Consider the following 20,559-nt stretch of genomic DNA (forward strand, 5'->3'; position numbering starts at 1 on the left):
TAATCTTATGGGATATTTTGTGTAGTGCAGAACTATGAGCTTCTAGCAGTTGTCTTTTTGTTCTTTTATAACTGTGTGCTAAGGTAGGTATTCGAGCAACGTTTTATTTTGTGGCTCTAGGAACTTGACCTACCAGAACAGTATCCTGGCTGGCTGGAAGGGAATCCCCGAAATCCAGAGCCGCTTCCATCGCCAGCTGGCTCGGAGCGTAGCAGTGTCGCTGGATTGGATTGGCTTTTTGCTGGAGTGGCAGCCAAGCCAGCGAGTGAAGCCAAGGCATTGGCACTTCTGGGTAGGTGCTCGACAATCGGTACCTTAATGTGTTGTATCAAGAGAGTTGAAACATGGTCTGGTTGGTGGATAACTTGGAAATGATAATAACGGCACTTCAGAAGGGACATAGAAAGGTGGCGATGAGTGCTTGCAAATTGTTCCTCAGGGAACAAATAGAAAAAAAAGGAAGTAACTGCACTGTGCTGTGTAGGAGGCAAGAAGAGATGGGTCTCAAAAAAACTGCACATGAATAAGGCCAAACTGCCAGATACTGCTCAGAATAATCCTGTGCGAAGGAGGAAAATGCATTGGTGAAGCTGTTTGCTTTTAGTGCAACTCTGAACAAAAGTACGCATTATTGTTTACTTGTAAACTGTAGCACTTGAGGAATTCAAATGTGTGAATTTGGTTGGTTTCAGGTGAGTCAGGCTAGGTGTGGTCCGTGTTACCTTGTTATGCTAATGCAGCATCCGGCATTTTTCTGTCATGGTAGGTGATGTATGCCAAGTAGAACCTTGTCCGTACTTGTGTCAGACACATTTGCAAAGATGTTATGAAGACAATGACACATTGTCATCATCGTCATAACCTACTCCTCAGTATGACGATCACGATCACTACCTCAATATCTTGCAGAGGGGGATTGAAGCTGTGTAACTATCCACCCCCCCGCATAACGGGTAATAGTGGGTCCTCCCACAGCTTGTGACTGACCTGACTCTGGTGGATGAGTTGATGGACAGTGGTTGCACCCAGTGGTCATGTCAATGATCAATGACAATGATTACAAATGCTCCCGTCACTTGTCATGGTATTAGGCAAGAAGCGGAAACGCCTGTGTGTTGACGATTTCGGCGCACGTTAAAGATCCTCAGGTGGTCAAAATTAATCCCGAAGACCTCTCCACTACAGTGCGCCTTGTTACCTGTGTAGTTTCGGAGTGTTAAACCTCATAATCAATCATTCACTTGTCAGGCACCGTGTTTGTACCGTGTTCGTACAGTTTTTGTCAAAAGAAGGATAAGTTTCTATATTCCTCCCCCTCGATGTCCAGAGTATAGCAACAAGGAGCGCATGGAACCCAAGCCCGCCAGCCGTCAAACACCCGCAGCGGAGAGTGCTGCGGCGTGTCTCGGAGCTGGAGGGGGCGGCGACGTGGAGTCGAGCCTCTCGTGGCCGTGTGAGGACGCCGTCCCACGCAACCGCAGCGGGTCCTCAGAGCAGAGCCTCTCGGACGCGAGCTCCCCATCGTCTCCGGATGAAATGACACCCCTGGGAGCTTCGGGCCGCCTTTCCACCGCACTGGGGGCCATCCCGAAGCAATACAACGATGAGGCAAGAGGTGAGTGGATGCTGTCTTGTTTCTATCCGGCTTATGTCCGAGTCTCGGTAGCATTTCGGCTGGCGTACCCACAAATTTTCCCGCCATTTTTTCGCGGGGCTACCATGGTTGCCAGACCAGGACTGACCTGTGTTGATTAGCTCGCATCATCCGTAAAGGCCGCGGATCTGTCAGCCCGCTCTGGTTACAAACCCCTGCTCGCTCGCGCCGTGGGCTCGGGCTCGAGCCTGGTTTTTTTTTTTTTTCTGTTCGTCCCCACGGGCGGTACTACAAATGTATGGGGCCCGTAAGGGCAGTCCGTAAGGGGAGGGCAGTCCTGGTCTGGCAACCATGGGGACAAAGCAAAAAAAAACAGGCTTGAGCCCGAGCCCGAGCCCACGGCACGAGCGAGCAGGGGTTTGTAACCAGAGCGGGCTGACAGATCCGCGGCCTTTACGTATGATGCGAGCTAATCAACACAGGTCAGTCCTGGTCTGGCAACCATGGTAGCCCCGCGAAAAAGTGGCGGGAAAATTTGTGGGTACGCCAGCCGAAATGCTACCCGAGTCTCCAGTCTTAGGGGGGCCACAAAAACAAAATAAAGTTTCATTTATTAAAAGACCACTTTGTCCCGATGATAGTGATACCAACATTATCGCAAACCTCAAACGAGTAGTCGACATATTAGACCTGGGAACATGAATGGCCGATTGTAGTGGGGCCTGTAGTTCCGTTTGGTTGTACTACTTGAATTCTAACATGCAGTCAACACACTGGTAGCCATGTTTTTAGTATTTACCCTATTTGTCATTGCTGACTTTGTGTGGTGGGAAGTTTAAAAGTATTGCGATATTTTCTACCTTTTTTTTTACTTAAAAACGTTTTGGGGTGCTTGATTTGAGGTAAACAAATTTGTGAAAGCTAATTCTCCCAGTTGAACGGATTTGTATTTTGTCTTTCAGACTTGTGATATTCAGACTTGTTGCAGAGACCCAAATGACCTCTAAGGGGGCGCTTGGAATTGGAGAATGGCTTAGCATTGTGGCCCTGTCTATTCTACTTTTGCCAAAAGATGTTCCTATAGATGTTCTGGATGCATGTGCAGAGGAAGTATTTTAGGGTTCTGTCGTATTTGTAATGTGAAAGCCTTACTTGTCTCACCTAGTGCAAAAAGCGACCGTATTCCTGGTCGTCAGCCTTAACACAAATGGTACCAAAATGGCTGCCACTGTAACGAGAAAACAAATGTGGTTTGGGTGGGATTTCAACCCAGATCTTGCTAAAAGACGAGGAATTGAAAGTGACGAAGTAGGCACAAACACGATGTTGCAGTAAACGGGTCTTTGATAATTGCTAGGCGTTCGCCTTCTAGCCAGGTAAGCATAACAAAGTGACCGAAGCATGTTTTGCCGCACAAGTGTGACAGCACTTCCCCGCTACTTCGACAGGAGGAGACCAGACGTACCCGGCGGGCGGACCTCCTGTGACGCGCACGACGGTGCGGTCGCTGTTGAGCCGCCGCCTCCTGGACATCCTGAACCTCAACGATCCGCAGGAGTGCGAGGTGGAGCTGCAGAAGCTCAAGAGGGAACTCGACATCTGCCGTGAGTCGTCGGTCGTTTAATTCCTTTTCGTTCATCCTCCCCCCAGCTGGCTAGCATAATGCAACAAGAGGGGAGAGAGGGAGAGGAAGAGAGATGGAGATACAGTGAAACCCTGAGCGTACGTCCCCTGATTTTACGACGGCCCACTTCTTGCGACGAATCACCACAGTCCCAAAAAACTCCCCGTTGAAACAATCCATTATGAACCCCGATTGTACAATGCTCGAATGCGCCGTCCACTTCATACATAGTGCGTACAAATAGTAGGATTTAGTATGTGCATAGAATAGTATGAAATAGGAAAGTTTCTTGGACACCGGCAAAATTTGTGAAGAAAAAGAGACATGTTGAAGTGTGTGTGCGTGCGTGTGTGTGTGTGTCGTGCGCGCGTGCGTGCGTGTCATGTTTTTCATACTTATTTCCAGAGATAAAGAGATAATGTTTGCGTGCATGTGCGTGCGTGCGTCAGAGAGAGAGAGAGAGTTTATTTTTTTAACATGTGTTGGGTTCATAGATTCTGCAGGTGGAAAAGGAGGAAAGCATCATTGCTTGTAAACAGTTTGCGGGGGGTGACCTCTGTTATCACCACCTCTCCCATGTCCTCACGAGGTGACTTTGTAGTTTGCAGGACACACATTAACTGCATCAGTTAAGCGCACTAATGCATGCTGACAAAATTTATTGTGTGTGCATGACATTCGTGTTGTTGAAATTCCTGCATCGAAGAAACATTTCTTTTTTGTTTTTTGGTTACACCCATAAGTGAGATATGTTGTGGTGGAAAATGTCCTCGCTTGAAAATGCCCTGCTCAAATACCAGCACTTGAGCAGTGTTCCATTTCAGTCATGCCTCCTTGATTTTTTATCCCGGCTGAAGATTCGGTGAACCAGAGCAGGCACTTGAAACATCCACTTACCTTTCCTGGAAAAATATTTTTTCTCGACGAACCTTATTTTGCTTTAGTAAAGTAACTTTAACGTAATTTCAACGTTATTTTTTAGTAACGTAATTTGAGCAACTTAATTTGCATTTGAAACTGAGATATCTTTTTTGTCACAAGGGGAACTGGGAACATGTTGTGTGCGTCGTGCTTTCCATATCAGCACGCATTTCGCGGACTGTCAACTGCGAGATTACTGTTAGTGGACATGGCGTTAATTTGCCGTTGCCTTACCTCAGGGCGGCTGGCATCCAATGGGGACGACGCACCACCAACGTTATCACCGCCCACTGCCAAAGGTTAGAATTTTGCCCACCATTATCTTTATGTCCTCCTCACCTTTTCTTGATTCCTCAATTTATCATACTGTTTACACATACCGTATTTATTCGAATATAAGGCGAGGTTTTTTTTTTATTTTCCAAAATTCGTAGTCTCGAATGCATACCCCTTCTTAAATTCGAAACCCAGGCAATTTTTTTGTTCTCCAAACTGCACTTTCGCCTTATAATCAGATAAATACGGTAGCTGTATTTTCTCAGCATACCGTTATGATTACTTGAGAGGTTGCACAGGATGAATTGCTGATGCAGGCAAAACACACATCTGAAGGGCCTTTTCTTGGCACTAAATGATTTTACATGGCCTAGAATATCTCAGAGTCCGTTCCTATGCTGTGCTCCGAAATACAGGTGTGGCTCTGCACGTTAATGTAGCACATTCTCCCCTTTTTTAAACTAAAATGTTTAAGGGGGGGGACACTGCTCTTTAAACAGCTTCCCTTAATTGTTAAGCAAACTCTGTGAAACTTGTCAGTCTTGCTGCTTTTTTCCCTCTGATTTCAAATATGCCATTATTTTGTGAGCAAGTCAATTAGTTGCCAAGATAAATAGAGATACTTAGTAATTTTTGGAGGCACACTAGACAAAACAGTGTTAGTCATAGCATTGTAATCTTTACATTTTCCAGTTTGAACCCTGGTGAGTGCAATAAGCGAATTGGTTTTTTGATGCACCGCTTGGAACTAATTTTTTAGCTCATTAAACTTTCGTGGCACTGGTGGCAAGGAACCATTTCGAATGCCCATTTGAAACACCAAATTTTAATGAGCTGTAAAATTAGTTCCAAGCGGTGCATCAAGAAACTGATTCTCTTATTACACTCACCAGTGTTCATATTATTAGAGAATGTGACGATGAGAGTGCTATGACCAACACTGTTTTGTCTATTGTTCCTTCAAAAATTACTAATTACCTCTAATTATCTTGGTAACTAATTGGCTTACTCAAAAAATAATGCCATATTTGAAATCAGTGGGGGAAAAGCAGCACGACTGGTAAGTTTCACAGAGTTTAGTTAAAAATTAAATGAAATTGTTTTAAGACCCATGTCGCCCCTTAAAATAAAAAACGTTTTAGCAGATTGCAGTGATGCTGCCATGTTGAGCTGTACATCTGTTACCCATTATTTTTATTTTCCACTTGTGAGCGCAAAGTATGAGTAAAATTTTGGATAGATGCTCGTCTGCTCGTATTAAACCAAGAGTGACGGCAAATTTGTTTCCTCAATCACTGAGTTGGAGGGTATGCTCAGTGGTTGGTGCAATTGAACTCACTCGGGCAGAGCTGTTGTATATGGTGGTCTTCAAGTGCAAGCTAAATCAAAGCCTGCAGTAAATGCACTTTTATCACCTTAAAGGGACACTGAAGTGATATGTAAACATTGCGGGATTACTAGCCCAAATTGTAGTCCGGAGTCCCCAGGCCATGTTTCGACCACTCTAGGCACGTTTACGCGATTTTATTTAGTAGAAAAACTAATTCAAAAATGCTGTCCTCCTCTCTTTACGCTCGCCCACTTTCTGTGGCGTTTTCGTGTGACGTCAGGAGGGGATGAGCTGGCAATTGGCTGCGCCACGGCTGCGCTACTGCACGGCTCCCCGGCCGACAGAGTCAGTCGTCCCAGCGTTTCGTCCGCCGGCCGCCGGCGGGTCGTCGCAATCAAGGAGGTTAAAAAAAAAATTGCTTGGTCGCAATTCGTTCGCTTAGTTGAAACGAAGCCAGGACACGTTTGTGAATGGAAGAATGTGCCTTTCTTTACTTGGTTTGTTTGTACACTGTATCTAGCTCCAAGTCAAGGTCGCTTCACACAAGCGCTGCACAAGCGCACATGCGACGCTTCGCTGACTGGTACGCCAGTAGGAAAATATAAGGCCTCTTGAAGGCGGGAGAAGAGTCAGCGAAGTCAATATAGGTACTAAGGAAATAAAATCAACTGATATTTTTACCGTACAGCGTAAAACTAGGGCGCGGGAAGCACTTTTTTGCGCTGGGCGAACAAGCACAGCGGTCAGCAGCACGACTACGCATCTGCGAACGCTTTTCCGTCTACGAAATGCAATTGCTAGACGTGAGCTACTGTGGAAACTCGGGCGACGCTTACTGCACGATCGCAGTACAACAAATAGTCACCTAAGCTGCTTGAAATGCCAAAACTAAATAAAAGTGTAAACCGGTTGTACAATATATACCCTATATTAACAAGGCCCCGGCGTCCCGCTCCGTGGCTCAGTTGTCTGGGGCGCTAGGTATGTCACCGCAAATGTTTTGCAAGTCACGAGTTCAAATCCCCGTGGGTACGTGCTTTTTTTTTTTTTTGTAAGTTAACTTTTTTTGTTTTCCGCCGATGTTTTCTATATTGAGTTCACCTTTTTTTGGGCCGCAACGTTCATGGCTACATGAACTAGTTCACAAAACTCGCGCAGGCTGGCACTGGCGCGCTAGCGAGTTCTCGTTGGCGTGCTGTTGCCATAAGCACCGACTGCTTGCAGGCAGTGGGCACAGGCCAGAATGAACAGACCCTTGGCCTGGTGCGAACACGCTTTTTACGATACAGGCATGAGGGAGGCAAGCTCCAAATATGGGGGAAAAGCGCAAGACATTTGGGCGTCTGCGGGTACGCGGAGGGCGTTCATGCACTGCGTAGGTCTCGGCTAGTGAATGCTACGACTATAACCGTCCTGGGAGGCTTATCTTGTGCATTTTACAGCCGACAACATGGCAGAAGCGCGGTACGATGATTACTGAGATATTGAGAATGCCCATCCAACAACGCCATTGGTTATGTTTTACAGAACCGAAACCGAAACTTGTGTGATTGCTAACCTTGGGCATCGTCCAATCACGGCGCCCCTCCTCCCAACGTCACAGCCTTAGTTGGTGCGGCCGCCGCAAACCGCGCATGGTAGTTTTTCTTCTTTCGCGCTTTGTAAAATAATTACCGATTTGTCAACCGGATAAACGATGAAAAGTGTGCTAATTTGAGCCAGTCTACGCAGTGCAAGCAAAAACGGGAGCTTGACAAATTCACTTCAGTGTCCCTTTAATGCCTACCAGATTGTCATCCCACCTCTATTTGTAGTAGGCCTGAGTTTCTTGTTAAGTGGGGCTGCTTGTTCATACTCGTGATGATGGTGTGAAGTTAGCCTTGCTAGCTGTGTTGTCCACAGAGTTTCTGACACAAAGATACTAGAGAGGAAAGTGATGCTGCAACCACATGCTATTGCAGGAATTGTGGGAAGGGTACCGATTTGCATTGGCTTTGTACTTGGATTGGCTTGGCTTGTATATTTCAGGGAGCGTGAAAACATGCAAAGTGCAGCGAAAAACATTGACCAAACTGCTTGTTTATGTAGGCAGAAAATAACAATGCGCTCTTGCAGCGGAAGACAAATAATGTTTATTTTCCTTGTTTTGCTATTTTCTTAAAAGAAAGAGGGCGAATGACTTTGCACACTGCTCAATTCATCCATGAATCATCTATAAATCATCATGAACTACCGTAATCGCACGATTCTAACGCGCACCTTTTTTTGCTAAAACTAGCCTTCAAACTTTTGTGCGCTTGAAAATCGGGCTCAAAGCCGAAATCGGTTTCAAAGTGAACAGCAGTACTGTTACGGACGCGAATTCCTCCCAAAATTCAATTCTAAATCGGCGCGGTTAAATCAGTGTGAAGTAATTTTTTTTCTAATTTTCCTACGTAAACGTACCTGCGCGTTAGAATCGGGGGTGCGTTACAATCATGCAAATATGGTATCTATGAATTATCACGACTTCTCTACGAATTATCTATGAATTATCTACGAATTATCTACGAATTATCTATGAATTATCTACAAATTTTCTACAAATTATCTACGAATTATCTACGAATCACTTTGTCTGTGCCCATTTTTTTTCCCTGTCACAGCATCTGCTCCGGGCCGGAAGCGGCCGAAACTTGCGGCGACCCGCCGGAAAGCCAGCTACGGCACCTCCGAGTTCCTCTCTCTGTTACCGAACAACCCAGCCTTGCCTCAGGCTGATGGGTAAGCCTTTTTTTTTGCCTGCATGCCTAGCTGGTGGCTTCCCTCCTCATTTTATTTTTTTTCTCGGACCAACTTTCTTGCTTTCCATGTGATGAACCCACTCAGTCGGCATCCTACAATGGATATCTAAGCTAGTTGGCAACTGGTTGTTGTTAAGAATGGAGTCGCAGCGTTTTTGTGATAAGCGAGGACTCTCTTGTCATTTCTGTGAATTGGATCTTTTTTAGCTCCAGACTTTAAGAATCGAAGTTTTTTTCCCCTATTTTTCTCACAAGAATTTTGTCCGTACCAGTGCATATTTAGTAACTTATTAACCTACTGTAGTACAGGGGTGTTTTTTTACCCCATTTCCCTGCACAACAAATTTGAACACCTGAAGGCATGCGCCAGGGCTGCACCTTATCTCCTATCCTCTTTCCACATATTATGTATTTGCCTGGTAGCTAAGTATCACTTCTGTGGTGCCCTGAAGAATGTGTTTGCACGCTCTTTGACCATTGTGACCGAAGTTCACTTTTGGAACTTTTGTGCTTATGTAAGTTCAATGATGTGGTTCACCTCATGTGGTTCACTCATATTTTCAGGGTAAAGCATGGCAGGGGCCAGTTATCAGTAGAAAGTTTTGGTAAGGGACCTATGGACCCTGCATGTATCTGTAAGCATCTGCAATCATGTGCAGTTTGCAAGCGTCAAGCTGTAATTCTTACAGTGGCAATAATTTTCCCTTCTTTTTGCATAGAAACAAAGAGGAAATTGTTAGCTCTGAACCAGCGATACACTTTCAAAAATTGGAGGTTACCTGTGCTGCGTGTTGCCTTCTTATAATAGAGTTGCAATTACAGCATGATTTTGTGTGCATGCTGGTTTTAGACTGCTGCTGGGGTGTGACTTACTAGCCAAAGAAAGGCTGCATTTATCGACTGTAACTGTTTCTTTTCCTTTTGAAATGCAGTAGTGTCAACTTCTTTGGGGATGGTGGGGAAGAAGGTGACTGAGGGTCGTCATATCCCCCTCTTTTGTGGTACCCGCTGCGGTGGCTCAGTGGCTAAGGCGTTGTGCTGTTGAGCATGATGTAGCAGGTTCGATTCCCAGCCGCAGCTGCCGCTTTTCTGATGGAGGCGAAAAGCCAAAACGCCCGTGTGTACGAGGTTTTGGCACATGTTAAAGATCCCCAGGTGGTCAAAATTAATCCGGAGCCCTCCACTACGGCGCGCCTGATCGCCTGCGTTGCGTCGGCGCGTTAAACCCCACAATCAAAACCCTCTCTTGTGGTCCTTATCCATCACTCCACCACCTTAATGCAGTGCTGTCAACGCTAAGATCCAACGTCGGAATAGTGAAAGAGTGCCATACAGATGTGCATGTTGTGATGTGTTTCAAGCCAAAAGGGCAGCATCCATCTACAAGTGGATGCGGGATAGCGTCCCACTGGGGATGGAGAGAAGAGGGAGAGCAAAGAGCATGAATAAGGCGTTATGTTGGAGGTAATGCTAGGGGTAACACTTGGAGATAAGAAAACAGCATTGTGGGGTAGGGAACAAACTCGGGTGGATAAGGTTCTAGTTCAGATTAAGCGAGAGAAGTAGACTTGAGGTGGACTCAAGTGTGGATGAAGGACAAGTGGACCACCCGTTTAATGGAATGGCTGCCAAGGTATGGTAAACAAAATTCAATTCGATGGAAGGATAAACTCGGGTAGACAACATTTCAGTTCAGATTAAGTGAAAGAAGTGGGCTTAGGATGGACTCGTAATGCAGATTTAAGACAACAGGCGGACCACTTGTTCAATGGAATGGCTGTCAAGGTATAGTAAACCAAATACAGTTCGATGGAGGAATGAACTAAGAAAATTAAGGGGCATAAAATAGGCCCTACAAACTGACGATAGAAGTGGGTAGAAATCTTTGTCCTGCAGTGGACACAAACAGTAAGATTATGATGGTTGGAGTCTGGCTGTAGGCCTGTGCGTGACTTCATATTGTAATGTCCGTGAAGGACCAGTGACCAATCGTAATGCAGCTCCATCGTTTACACGTTGCAGGGACAAGGAGGAAGGGAGTGGTTCGGCGGTGGTCGGCTGGACTCTGTCCGGCCGCCGGAGTTGCACCGACCGCGGTCCGCCGGCCTACCTGCTGGCCAGCATCCTGTCTACCCCTGGCACCCACCTGGCCATCTCACATGACGACACCTCCCCGGGTGCTGTCCACTGCTTCCAGGATGAGCATGGTGGGTGGTGGATCTGTGCATAGCTCTGCTGAAGAGTTGATTGTGTGTAGGAACAGTTTTTAAGTGCAGAGCACTGCAGGGGCTGGCCTTGTTGTCGTAGCTCGCTCGCTGGACCCAAGTAGAGCCACATGGCGTTCTGTCGTAGCGGCGTAACCCAGAGGCTTCGAAAGCCAAGCGCTTCATATGGTCATAACCGTTCGAAGCTCGTCAACCGCTGGTGCTTGTCATTCATCTCCTCGTTGTTTAGCGCAAAGAAAACTGCAGGTACATTTGAGGCAAAATATATGTAATTAACCGGCAGTGCCCACGTTCATTTTGTTGGGAACGGTCGTTGGGTTGGTTTTCGCGATAGTAAGTGAAAAAAAAGGGCAGTGCAATGCTGGCACATGCGGGAGGAAAAGCAAGCACAAAAAGAACAGAACTCCCCACTGGCGCAGTTTCAGGCAGGGGGCGCGCAAGCACTGTGAAGGCGGGAAATTGGAATTGCATGGGGGGGTAGCAGTGAGCGGATAAGGGCGCTGCAGCCCATTATGGCGAATCACTGCTCTGCACTTCTGACAGCTTTCACATTGAGTGGAATGGTTTTTAATTTTTTTGGAAGCGGTACCAGTGAAACAAAGCACTGAGAGGCACTTGAAAGACAATGTGAGCCCTGGTATGCTCCTGGTATGTCTTAGCATCTGGTTCTTGTGATTATTCCACCATTCTCCAATTTTAGGATCACAGGTGCAAGATGAAGGAGCTTGAGGATGCTTTTTAATGGCAATTTTTGCGCAAAATTAGATGACACTGCCGGGGCCAAAAAAGACAAAAGAAGGCCGGGAAAGAACAGGACAAGTGCTGTTCTCCGGGCTTGCTTTCTGCTGTGGCTGTCTTTTATTTTAATTTTCAGCCAAGTGAGAAACACCTGCAGAGCTTTAATTGTACACTCGTTTCATACGAACTTTGATTTATTTGCACCGACGTGAGTGAGGGATAAAAGTGGACGCATCCAAGCATTCAACTCATACAACAGTATGCGATCTTTGAAATCTTCTCGAGTCTTGCATTTTGCTTTCTCAGAGTTTTCATGGATGATTTTCGAACATCCTCTCGTCTCTCTCAACAGGAAACTGGCAGACGTACACGTTTGACGAGAACAGCACGGGCGTCTCGCGGGGTCTCGAGATGTCGCCCGACACCAAGATCTTCCAGATGATGTTCGACAGCAAGTGGTGAGCACTGTTACCGATGTGAACGTGATTTGTGGCTCTCTAAAGGCCAATCCACACGGCGGACCAAATCGCTCTTCTGGACCGCAGTCCGCACATTGCGGGACAGGGCGTCACCAGTTTGCGCGGACCGCAGTTGGACTGCGCAAAACCGCAACCCGCACAGTCCAACAATTCACTTAGGTTTTTCCCTTTCCAGTTTTGGCGGAGGAACATGGTATCGAGCAGTGTGGTTTGGCAACGCCCGCATTGCGTGGTTGGAGCCTGGTCCAGTTGCACTAGTAGAGAGTGACACGAATAGCATGGCTGTTTCGAAGCACTCGCAGGTGGTGCCTGTCGATCACTTCCGGTGGGTGGGGTAGGCAGCAGGCTATGCTTACCATCGCGATGCATACTTAGCCCCCAGCGACTCGTATGACTCTTACTAGTGCAATGCTATACTCGGTTACAACTCAAGAACGGCACCACCTCATGTAGTGTATCACTCCGCCAAAGCGCCGGACCCGTGACGTCAGTGCGTGCGCGCGTTTTGAAAGGGGTTTGCTATGAGTGTGTGATATCGTCTGCCTTGTCTCACGCAGTTTGTTTGTCGTCACTGGAGTCGTTTATAAGCATATTAAGTCCAAAAAATCATGAGAACGGCTCACGCCATGTTCAAAATATTCCCAGTAACGCCCTACTTGCACCGCACGGAGAAACATCCACGGTGGTAAGGCACAGCGGCAACTTCCGGTGCCGTTCTTAAGTTGTCACCGAGTATAGCCATCATTATCACATTTTTTCTCGGATGTGGAACTTTATTTACCAGAAGGGTTCAGTTCCAGGAAGCGGTAGCGAGCGGGCTGTATTTGCAGCCTTGTTTGGTTTTCGCCTCGTCGTCGTCGCCGCTCATCGTGTCGCCTTCATGCCAGCGGCTGCGTGAGCGTGCCCCGCATGCATGCTTGTAAGCCCAAACTTCAAATGGTCGTAACTCCTGCTACAGACTGGATAGAATGATAACGTTAGTTTTATCGGGCTCCTTGATGTGTGCACTGTTCTCTGGTACCTTGTTCAGATGCATCACTATAGCAGTTTTTTTTACAAAAGCTGTCAAACAATCAAATATAAAAATTCAAATAAATTTGAATGTAGTCATTTTACACAAAAACAAATTTTGTGTCTACAATCAGAATGAAAAACTACATAGTATGTCCCTAAATTTTTATCATCATAAGTGTAAAAATAAAGTTTTTGATTATTTCGTCGTCATGACACCTTTACCAGTGCCTTTAAATTTTTGAGCAAACAGGTTTGAAGGGTTCTCTGTTGCTTTCATATGATAGAAAATGAAAATGACAAGTAGAGCTGCTTTGTAAAGGATCCTAAAATGAAAAGTCGTTTTGCTAGCTGCCTATATTTGTATTTGTTTGGAAGGCTACTTTGTGAAAGAAGTGAAAAAAAAAATGTTGCATTGCTCAGTCATTTCACCACCCCCCCTTGAAAAAATAAATGCTTTGGAACTAGTACAGTGGCCTGTTGGACAAGTTTGAATCAGTGTTTAGGAAAAGTGATCGGTCGGTGCATGAACATGAGATGAAAACGATCGAAGGAAGCGTTGCCTGGGATCTCCCTTTCCCTTTGACTTGCATGGCATTGGTGTGTCGAAACCTTCTTGAGAAGCAGATTGGGCAACCATCAGATAGAAAGGGGGGAATGTTCGCTAATGTTGGGCGATAAGGTATTTGGGGTTAATTTCAAGGGATTAGAGGTCAACATTTCTCTTTCGAAGGGAAGAGAGCCGTGATGATGACTTTCTTAGTGCAGTAAAGAAGGGAGACATGTTTTGGTTTAGAGCTGTCGTAGCTTTTGATTGGCATTTGACTTGCATTGGTCATAGCATTTACTTGTGCCCGTAGAAATAGGTGTTCATTTTGTATGGTATCTGGCATTGCTAGAGCTTCAGGGACTATCACGACTATCGCAAACTAGGGACTATAATGCTAAATAGTTTTAAATTTAAGAGAAAATAAGATCACACTGCTCATTTGACTTGCATTGGTCATAGCATTTACTTGTGCCCATGGAAATAGGTATTCATTTTGTATGGTATCTGGCATTGCTAGAGCTTCAGGGACTATCACGACTATCAGAAACTAGGGACTGTCACGCTAAAATGTTCCAAAATTTAAGAAAAGATAAGATCACACTGCTTATCCAGCATTGTTCTATTTTCCGCGACGGTCTTGCAGGGAGTCATCGTCGCACAGCAGCTCGAGCTCAAGCAGTTCGACCACCATGTTGGACAGCCCGCCGGCCGCTCCATCCCTGGGTCCACCGCCCCTGGCCATGGGGTTCAGCCCCGCACCGGGCATGGTCCCATGCACCAGTTCCGCGGAGACCGCCTCCGTCGCCATGGCAACCGCATCTTCCAAGCTGCGGTCCTCCTCCTCCTCCCACCACCACCACTCCCATCGTCCCCACCACCACCACCATCACTCCCACCACTCGCAACAGCAGCAGGCTGCTGCTTCAACCTCTTCTGCTGGTACCTCCGCGCTCCAACCGGTACCTCCGCACCACCATTCGCGCCACAGTCGCCGCGGTCACCATGGTCACCAGGGGGGGGACCCCGATGTTTTGCCGTCCACGCTCGACCTCTCGCTGCCCGCTGCGGGGCTGAGTTTGAGAAGGGGGGGTGCGACGGTTCTGGAGAACCACCGGTACGATCTCGGTGGAGGGGTCGAGGAGGGAGTCTTGGCAGTGAACCGGTACGACGGTTCCCGCGGGGGCAGTGGTCCGGTACTCCTGGCGGAGTCGCTGCTCAGTCGGATGGCCATGGCAGCTGCTGGAACGGGAGGCATGGCGGCCACCCTGTCCCAAACTGCGTCGTCTCAGGTGAGAGAGGGCTGCTTACAAACAGTAGAATGCAGCATTTATTTTATGGGTTCTTTTTTTTTTTTTTTTTTTTGTTACTTATGACAATGGAAAACGGTAACTGCTATCATCACCAGTCTGGCCAACTTCTTCTTTTGGCCTTGTTATTTACCGTATTTTCGCTTGTATAACCCGCCCCTGCATATAATAACTTGCACCCGCACTTTCCGTCGCCGAATAAAAAAAAAATATGTCCCCCGTATCCATACATAATAGGATGGACCAAAGCTACTACTCGAGCAACATTACACATTTGTTTATGCAAAAGAACTTACCTAGCTGACTACATGACTGGATGACTTGGCACATACATTTTTGGCAGGTTGGTATATTGTTGAGCTATATGTGCAAAAAGCCCTGTCAATGGGATAACAGTGGCTTAGTCGCTATTATGGCTGTAGGGGCATCACGGCCCAACGCGCATTGCGGTTAAGCTGCACCAAAACAAACACCTCGCATATAATCCGCACCTCTACTTCACCCTTGAAATTTTTGCATTTTTGGTGCGGGTTATACGCGCGAAAATATGGTATGCCTATTACCTGTTTTCTTGTTTTTTTTGTGTGTGATGGTAAAGCTTTTCTTTTGAAAGCACAAGGGTGCTTGGGATTGAGGCTTTACTATGGCTGAGGTACATTTTCTTTTCAGTGGAAAACATTGTCTCTGTTAGTGGGGCTGAGTTTGAATCTACCAATGTGCTTGTTTTATCCCTGAAACTTCACTGGGAAGAAATGTTTATAGAGCACAACCCTTACATAGCCAAATGATTTATCCCAGCAGCCAGTCCGTCTTGACTGATGTGCTTGACTACCATTGTTTTACGTTCGTTTTCGGGGAACAAAACAGAAAAGTGTTTTTTTTTTTTTTGGACGTGTGTTCTTTTTGGCAACGTTTTATCACCTAATGCTTGTCTTTCAAGATATTAACTATTGGGGACTAGGTTGACAGCTATCCCAGAAAGCTGTTGAGTGAAAAGAATATTTTGCTCTGGTCTTTAATCTCGGATCTACTGACTGTTGATCTAGGACGACTCCCTCCACCAACTGAGCTAACCCAACAACTGTACTTTATCGAATGTGTGAAGGAATTAATTGATAAGTTGGATAAAGGACAGCTCTTAGTGCAGCACTATATGTGGGGAATTATTGGGCAGTTTCATTTTGTTTCATTCACTGTGCTCTCAGTGGGGTTTCCATGGTCGTCGTTCCCAAGTGAATTGTAGTGTGCTGTGTAAGTCACACGTCCCCCTCCGTGCCAGGATACGGAGCTGGACTCCACGTGTCACATGCGAGGCTTTGTGGGCAGCGGGACGCTGCGGAGCGGCAAGCCCCGCCACTACTACCGCTTCCAGCTCTTCCCCTGCAAGTCCATCAAGGTCGGCTTCGACCGGCTCGCCCTCATCACGGTCCTGGACAGGTGAGGGACCGGTACCCTTTCCTTCGCGGTACGTGCGCCGCAGCTCGGGAGGCTTCAGTTACCGGAGCAGAGCTGGCGCGTATTGTGTTCTTATTAAGGGCAAAGCCCCTTAGGGGCTCGGGCTGTCGGCGTCTCATGTCGTAACCGTTGTCTCCTGTAGTCACAGTACTAAAACACCGGGACACTCATCAACACCTCGCGATAGAATGTAGTGCGTACTAAACAAACACCGGGACACTCGTTCACACCTTGCGCCGGAACGCTCCATAACGCATCATAAAAAAAAACACCGGGACACTTGTTTACGCCCCGGAACGCTTCGTAACGCGTACTAAAAAGACACCGGCACACTGGTTTACGCCTCACGCTAGAGAGCTTCATGCTTCAAAGAGAAGCGACTTTTACAGCAAAGCTGTATACCTGTACCCCCCGACAATTTCATCTCCGTTGGCAAAAACGCCAAGGCGCCAAGAATGCACTTATACACTGCACGCTTCACCCCTTTTCCAGGTTTCACGTTAGTGGAGATGGCCCGGGGTTTTTGCAGGTGGTGTCACGGGCTGTCTGAGTTAGTGTTATCAAACTGCACATTTAATGAATACCACGACTTTGAAACCCCGTTCTTTGTAGTGCGTATACATAAAAATTCTGGCTCCTTTTTTCGCCGGGGTTCCCTTCTTTGAGAAACACCAACGCCATCGCCACAAAACTGTCGGCACCGTGTTAGTTTATTTCTTGTGTGGTTGTTTGTCTTCCTTGTTGAACGTTAGCGTGAGATTTGGGTTCTCTGCATTCGGTGGTTTTTTTGTTTTGGAGCATATTGGATGAAGACCTGGGGTGTCTCTGAACTTTGGATTGAGGTACACCCTTTGTCAAAATTTTCTAGGCCAATCCTAGGCCTTCTCGACGACTAAGAATTTGAAGAATAAGCTTTGCCTTTGAATGTGACAAAAATACTTTATGACAGTAGTAAACGAAGGTGTTTTCTCTAGCTTTCTGGCATAAAAAGTTTCAGCATCGCTTGGGATGTAAGCTTGTAGTACATTAAATTTTTGGTGGCTGGCACGTTTCCACCTTGGCCTAGAAAATTTTGACAAAGACTGTACATGTCATATTCTAAAATACAAGCCTCCTTTGCATAGACATACACACCGGCGTTGTAACCGAGATCCATGATGAACTTGTGCACCAGCAAAACTTTTCAATAGTCTTAAATGCTTTATTTCAAACAGGATGGAATTGTGGTAGAGGAATCTTTGTGACATACATGTCTATGGATGGACAAAACTTTCGCTCTAATGATATAAAGATGTATCCAAGATAAAAGACGTATCCTTCATTTGAGGTATTCCTCTTCTTCCCGCAAGATGGAAGCATGAGAAGGCAGTGCAGGCGGTTGACTGCTTTTCTCCTGCTCTCCAGGAACCTGACGGCGATGGAGAACATCCTGTCGGTGCTGTTGGCGATCCTTGTGGCTGTCCTGGGAGCACTCTGCCTGTCACGAGGATTCTTCCAGGACATCTACAGCTTCCTCTTCTGCTTCGTCATGGCCAGCTGCCAGTACTGCCTGCTCAAGGTTGGTCCTAGCACGTGCCTTCCTGAAACTAACTGCTGCTAGGACAAATATCTCATCTTTTATTTATTTTTTGCTTATTTACATACTTTCGTATGAATTCTAAAAATACAGGATGTAACACTTGACTCAACATTGTTGAGTTATTTCAAACCTTGCTGCTGCATAAGCATTTCCAAAAACTGACCTCCTTGTCATTTTTAGTGCAGTGCAGACCATTTATAACGTAACCATTTATAGGGCGGGACCAAATATAATGCGGGTTTTCCCGACCGCCGGTGGGCCTCCCATAGAACTCAATGCATAAGTGTACCGCGTATAATGCGGTTTCCCGAAGCACAATACCGTTCATAATGTGAATTTTTGATTGACTGGTGCAAATGGGGCATTGTTTTAGGGTTGCAAAGAAAATGGATTCAGCCATTCAACGCAGCCCGCACTCCCTTCTCTCCTCTTAGACACAGAAAATAAAAAAAAGGCACCCTTTAGCACGCGTGTTCCATTCGCACTGGTGTACGTGATAACCACCACTGCCCTTGCTCTCGGCATTTCTCTGAAGATAGCGAGAGTTAGAACCTTGTGCAGGTAAGCAACCATTCTTTTCCTTTACCCACCGCGGTGGCTCAGTGGCTAAGGTGTTCTGCTGCTGAGCACGAGGTCGTGGGTTCGATTCCCGGCCGCAGCGGCCGCTTTTCTGATGGAGGCGAAAAGCAAAAACGCCTGGTGTTCGAGATTTCGGCGCACGTTAAAGATCCCCAGGTGGTCAAAATTAATCCGGAGCCCTCCACTACGGCATGCCTCATTGCCTGCGTTGCATCGGCATGTTAAACCCTACATTCAATCAATCAATCAATCCTTTTCCTTTTCGAACACCTGGAGGTAGCGATCCCAGACGCGACACCGGATGTTCTCGCTACCTGTATGTTGTGCTGATAAGCAACTATGCCTTCCGTATTGGGAACGCAAGGCGTAGGGGAGGGGAATTGGTTTGCGTTCTCCACCCGCCGCGGTGGCTCAATGGCTAAGGCGTTGCGCTGCTGAGCACGAGGTTGCGGGTTCGATTCCAGGCCGCGGCGGCCGCTTTTCTGATGGAGGCGAAAAGCAAAAACGCCCGTGTGTACGAGATTTCGGCGCACGTTAAAGATCCCCAGGTGGTCAAAATTAATCCGGAGCCCTCCACTACGGCGCGCCTCATCGCCTGCGTTGCGTTGGCGCGTTAAACCCTACAATCAATCAATCAATCAATGGTTTGCGTTCTTATCACGTTGTCTCACCGGCATACGCCGGGCTTGCTCCCTGTCTGCGGTATCTGTTTGAGACGCTAAGAAGCGCAGATCCCTCAAAACATGAAGTATAAGTTAAAGCCGCGCTCGTAGTTTGTAAGACCGTGCAGCAGTGTCTGATGCGGAAAAGGAGACGAAGTAACGACCGTACCTCTGCTTTTAAGCGGCGTTGATTTCAGTGGCGATAGACGAAGAATGATTGAACGGTAGCTTGCGATATGGTTGGAATCATGCATGCTTTGTTATAGTGCGGTACCGCTTGTATTGCGGATTTTCGCAGCTCTCACGACATACGTTGTAAGCGGTCTACACTGTACTTTGTTTTTGGCTGCATGGTCCCCGGCGTGGCAAATGTGCATGTAGCCAAAAGTTTTGAAATTTGGTGCTCTTTCTTTCCTACTTTAAGTAAAGGCCACCCTGTATTGGTCCTTTAGGGTAACGGGGTCAATAATTAAATCGATCTTGCCGTGACCTCTCCTCCCTTGGTTCTGTTGAATTCGTTCTTCCATATCCTTATACCCACGATTTTTATATTTGTGGCTTCCTCTCTCCATCAAACTAATGACGGCAGTTAGGGGTTCTGTGACGCTTTTTCGGAAGTAGACCTTTGGGGAAGCAGTTCTGTGCAGCAATGCTTCCAACCCAAAGCTCTCTCAATGTTTTTTCTCTCTGTTGAGCTCATTGTCTGCTGTTTTTCCCTCCTTTCAGAGTGTCCAGCCAGATGCAGCATCACCAACACATGTGAGTCTGCCTTGTCATCCTCTGCGCAGCCAGAAAAATCTTGCAAAGTGGATGTGAGAAGGAGGTTAGCCAGATACTAGAAAGTGAAGACAGGCTAGTTGGTTCGTAATCATGGCAGCAAACTGCGCACAGAAACAGAACGGAAGACAAGAAAGGGACAAACACAGGCGCTGTCTTTTTCGTGTCTTTCGTTCTGTTTCTATGCGCTGTTTTTCTGCCATGGTTAGCCAGATGTGGCCAGGGGGTAAGACTGAACAAAAACTGGCAGCAACCCATTTGTCGCCGTTCTGTCGTTTAGTGCACTAGGTAAGAGATGTCCTTAGGATTTTAATGTGCAAACCGGTAGCCATTTAAACGCATGAGCAGCTCGACATGGATACAACAACTTCAGAAGAAAATGCTTTTAACCAGGGCCTTCCTACTTTGCTTTCAGACTGCTTATATTTTTCTCTGGAAAATTGCTTCCCAGCAGTCAATTTGTGCTTGGTTGTGAAGCCAACTTTAAAGGGGCTTGATATGTAAGAGAGCAATGTACGCCTTTATGGGGCAATTCTTCTTGGTAGCTTCTGCAAATTTTTTATCTTTGTTTCTTTGTGTACTTCCATGTTATTTGTCTCGTGTTCACACACCCCATTATCCTAAGGCTGTCAATGTTGCGTATTCTCCCCCAATTAAAATTCATCTGTG

At 46.6% G+C, this 20,559-nt stretch overlaps 1 protein-coding gene across 4 annotated transcripts in view; it reads left to right on the forward strand.

Moving 5' to 3' along the window:
• The window catches only part of Pcx (pecanex), a 79,934-nt gene that overhangs the window by 18,149 nt on the left and 41,226 nt on the right, over positions 1–20,559 (forward strand). For all 4 annotated transcript variants that reach the window (XR_013317002.1, XM_077674107.1, XM_077674108.1 and 1 more), the window contains exons 7-17: positions 121–292; positions 1,328–1,615; positions 3,043–3,198; positions 4,379–4,438; positions 8,391–8,508; positions 10,551–10,735; positions 11,844–11,949; positions 14,175–14,820; positions 16,118–16,275; positions 17,698–17,851; positions 19,840–19,872. Coding sequence is in view for 3 of the 4 variants with exons in the window: in XM_077674107.1 (XP_077530233.1) it covers positions 121–292; positions 1,328–1,615; positions 3,043–3,198; positions 4,379–4,438; positions 8,391–8,508; positions 10,551–10,735; positions 11,844–11,949; positions 14,175–14,820; positions 16,118–16,275; positions 17,698–17,851; positions 19,840–19,872 (2,076 nt within the window). In the remaining variant the exon portion in view is untranslated. The remainder of the gene's footprint in view (positions 1–120; positions 293–1,327; positions 1,616–3,042; positions 3,199–4,378; positions 4,439–8,390; positions 8,509–10,550; positions 10,736–11,843; positions 11,950–14,174; positions 14,821–16,117; positions 16,276–17,697; positions 17,852–19,839; positions 19,873–20,559) is intronic.

Source organism: Haemaphysalis longicornis, unplaced genomic scaffold, assembly GCF_048455015.1.
Source record: "Haemaphysalis longicornis isolate Haplotype H1 unplaced genomic scaffold, Haemaphysalis longicornis Haplotype H1 scaffold_6, whole genome shotgun sequence".
NCBI classification, from domain to species: domain Eukaryota; kingdom Metazoa; phylum Arthropoda; class Arachnida; order Ixodida; family Ixodidae; genus Haemaphysalis; species Haemaphysalis longicornis.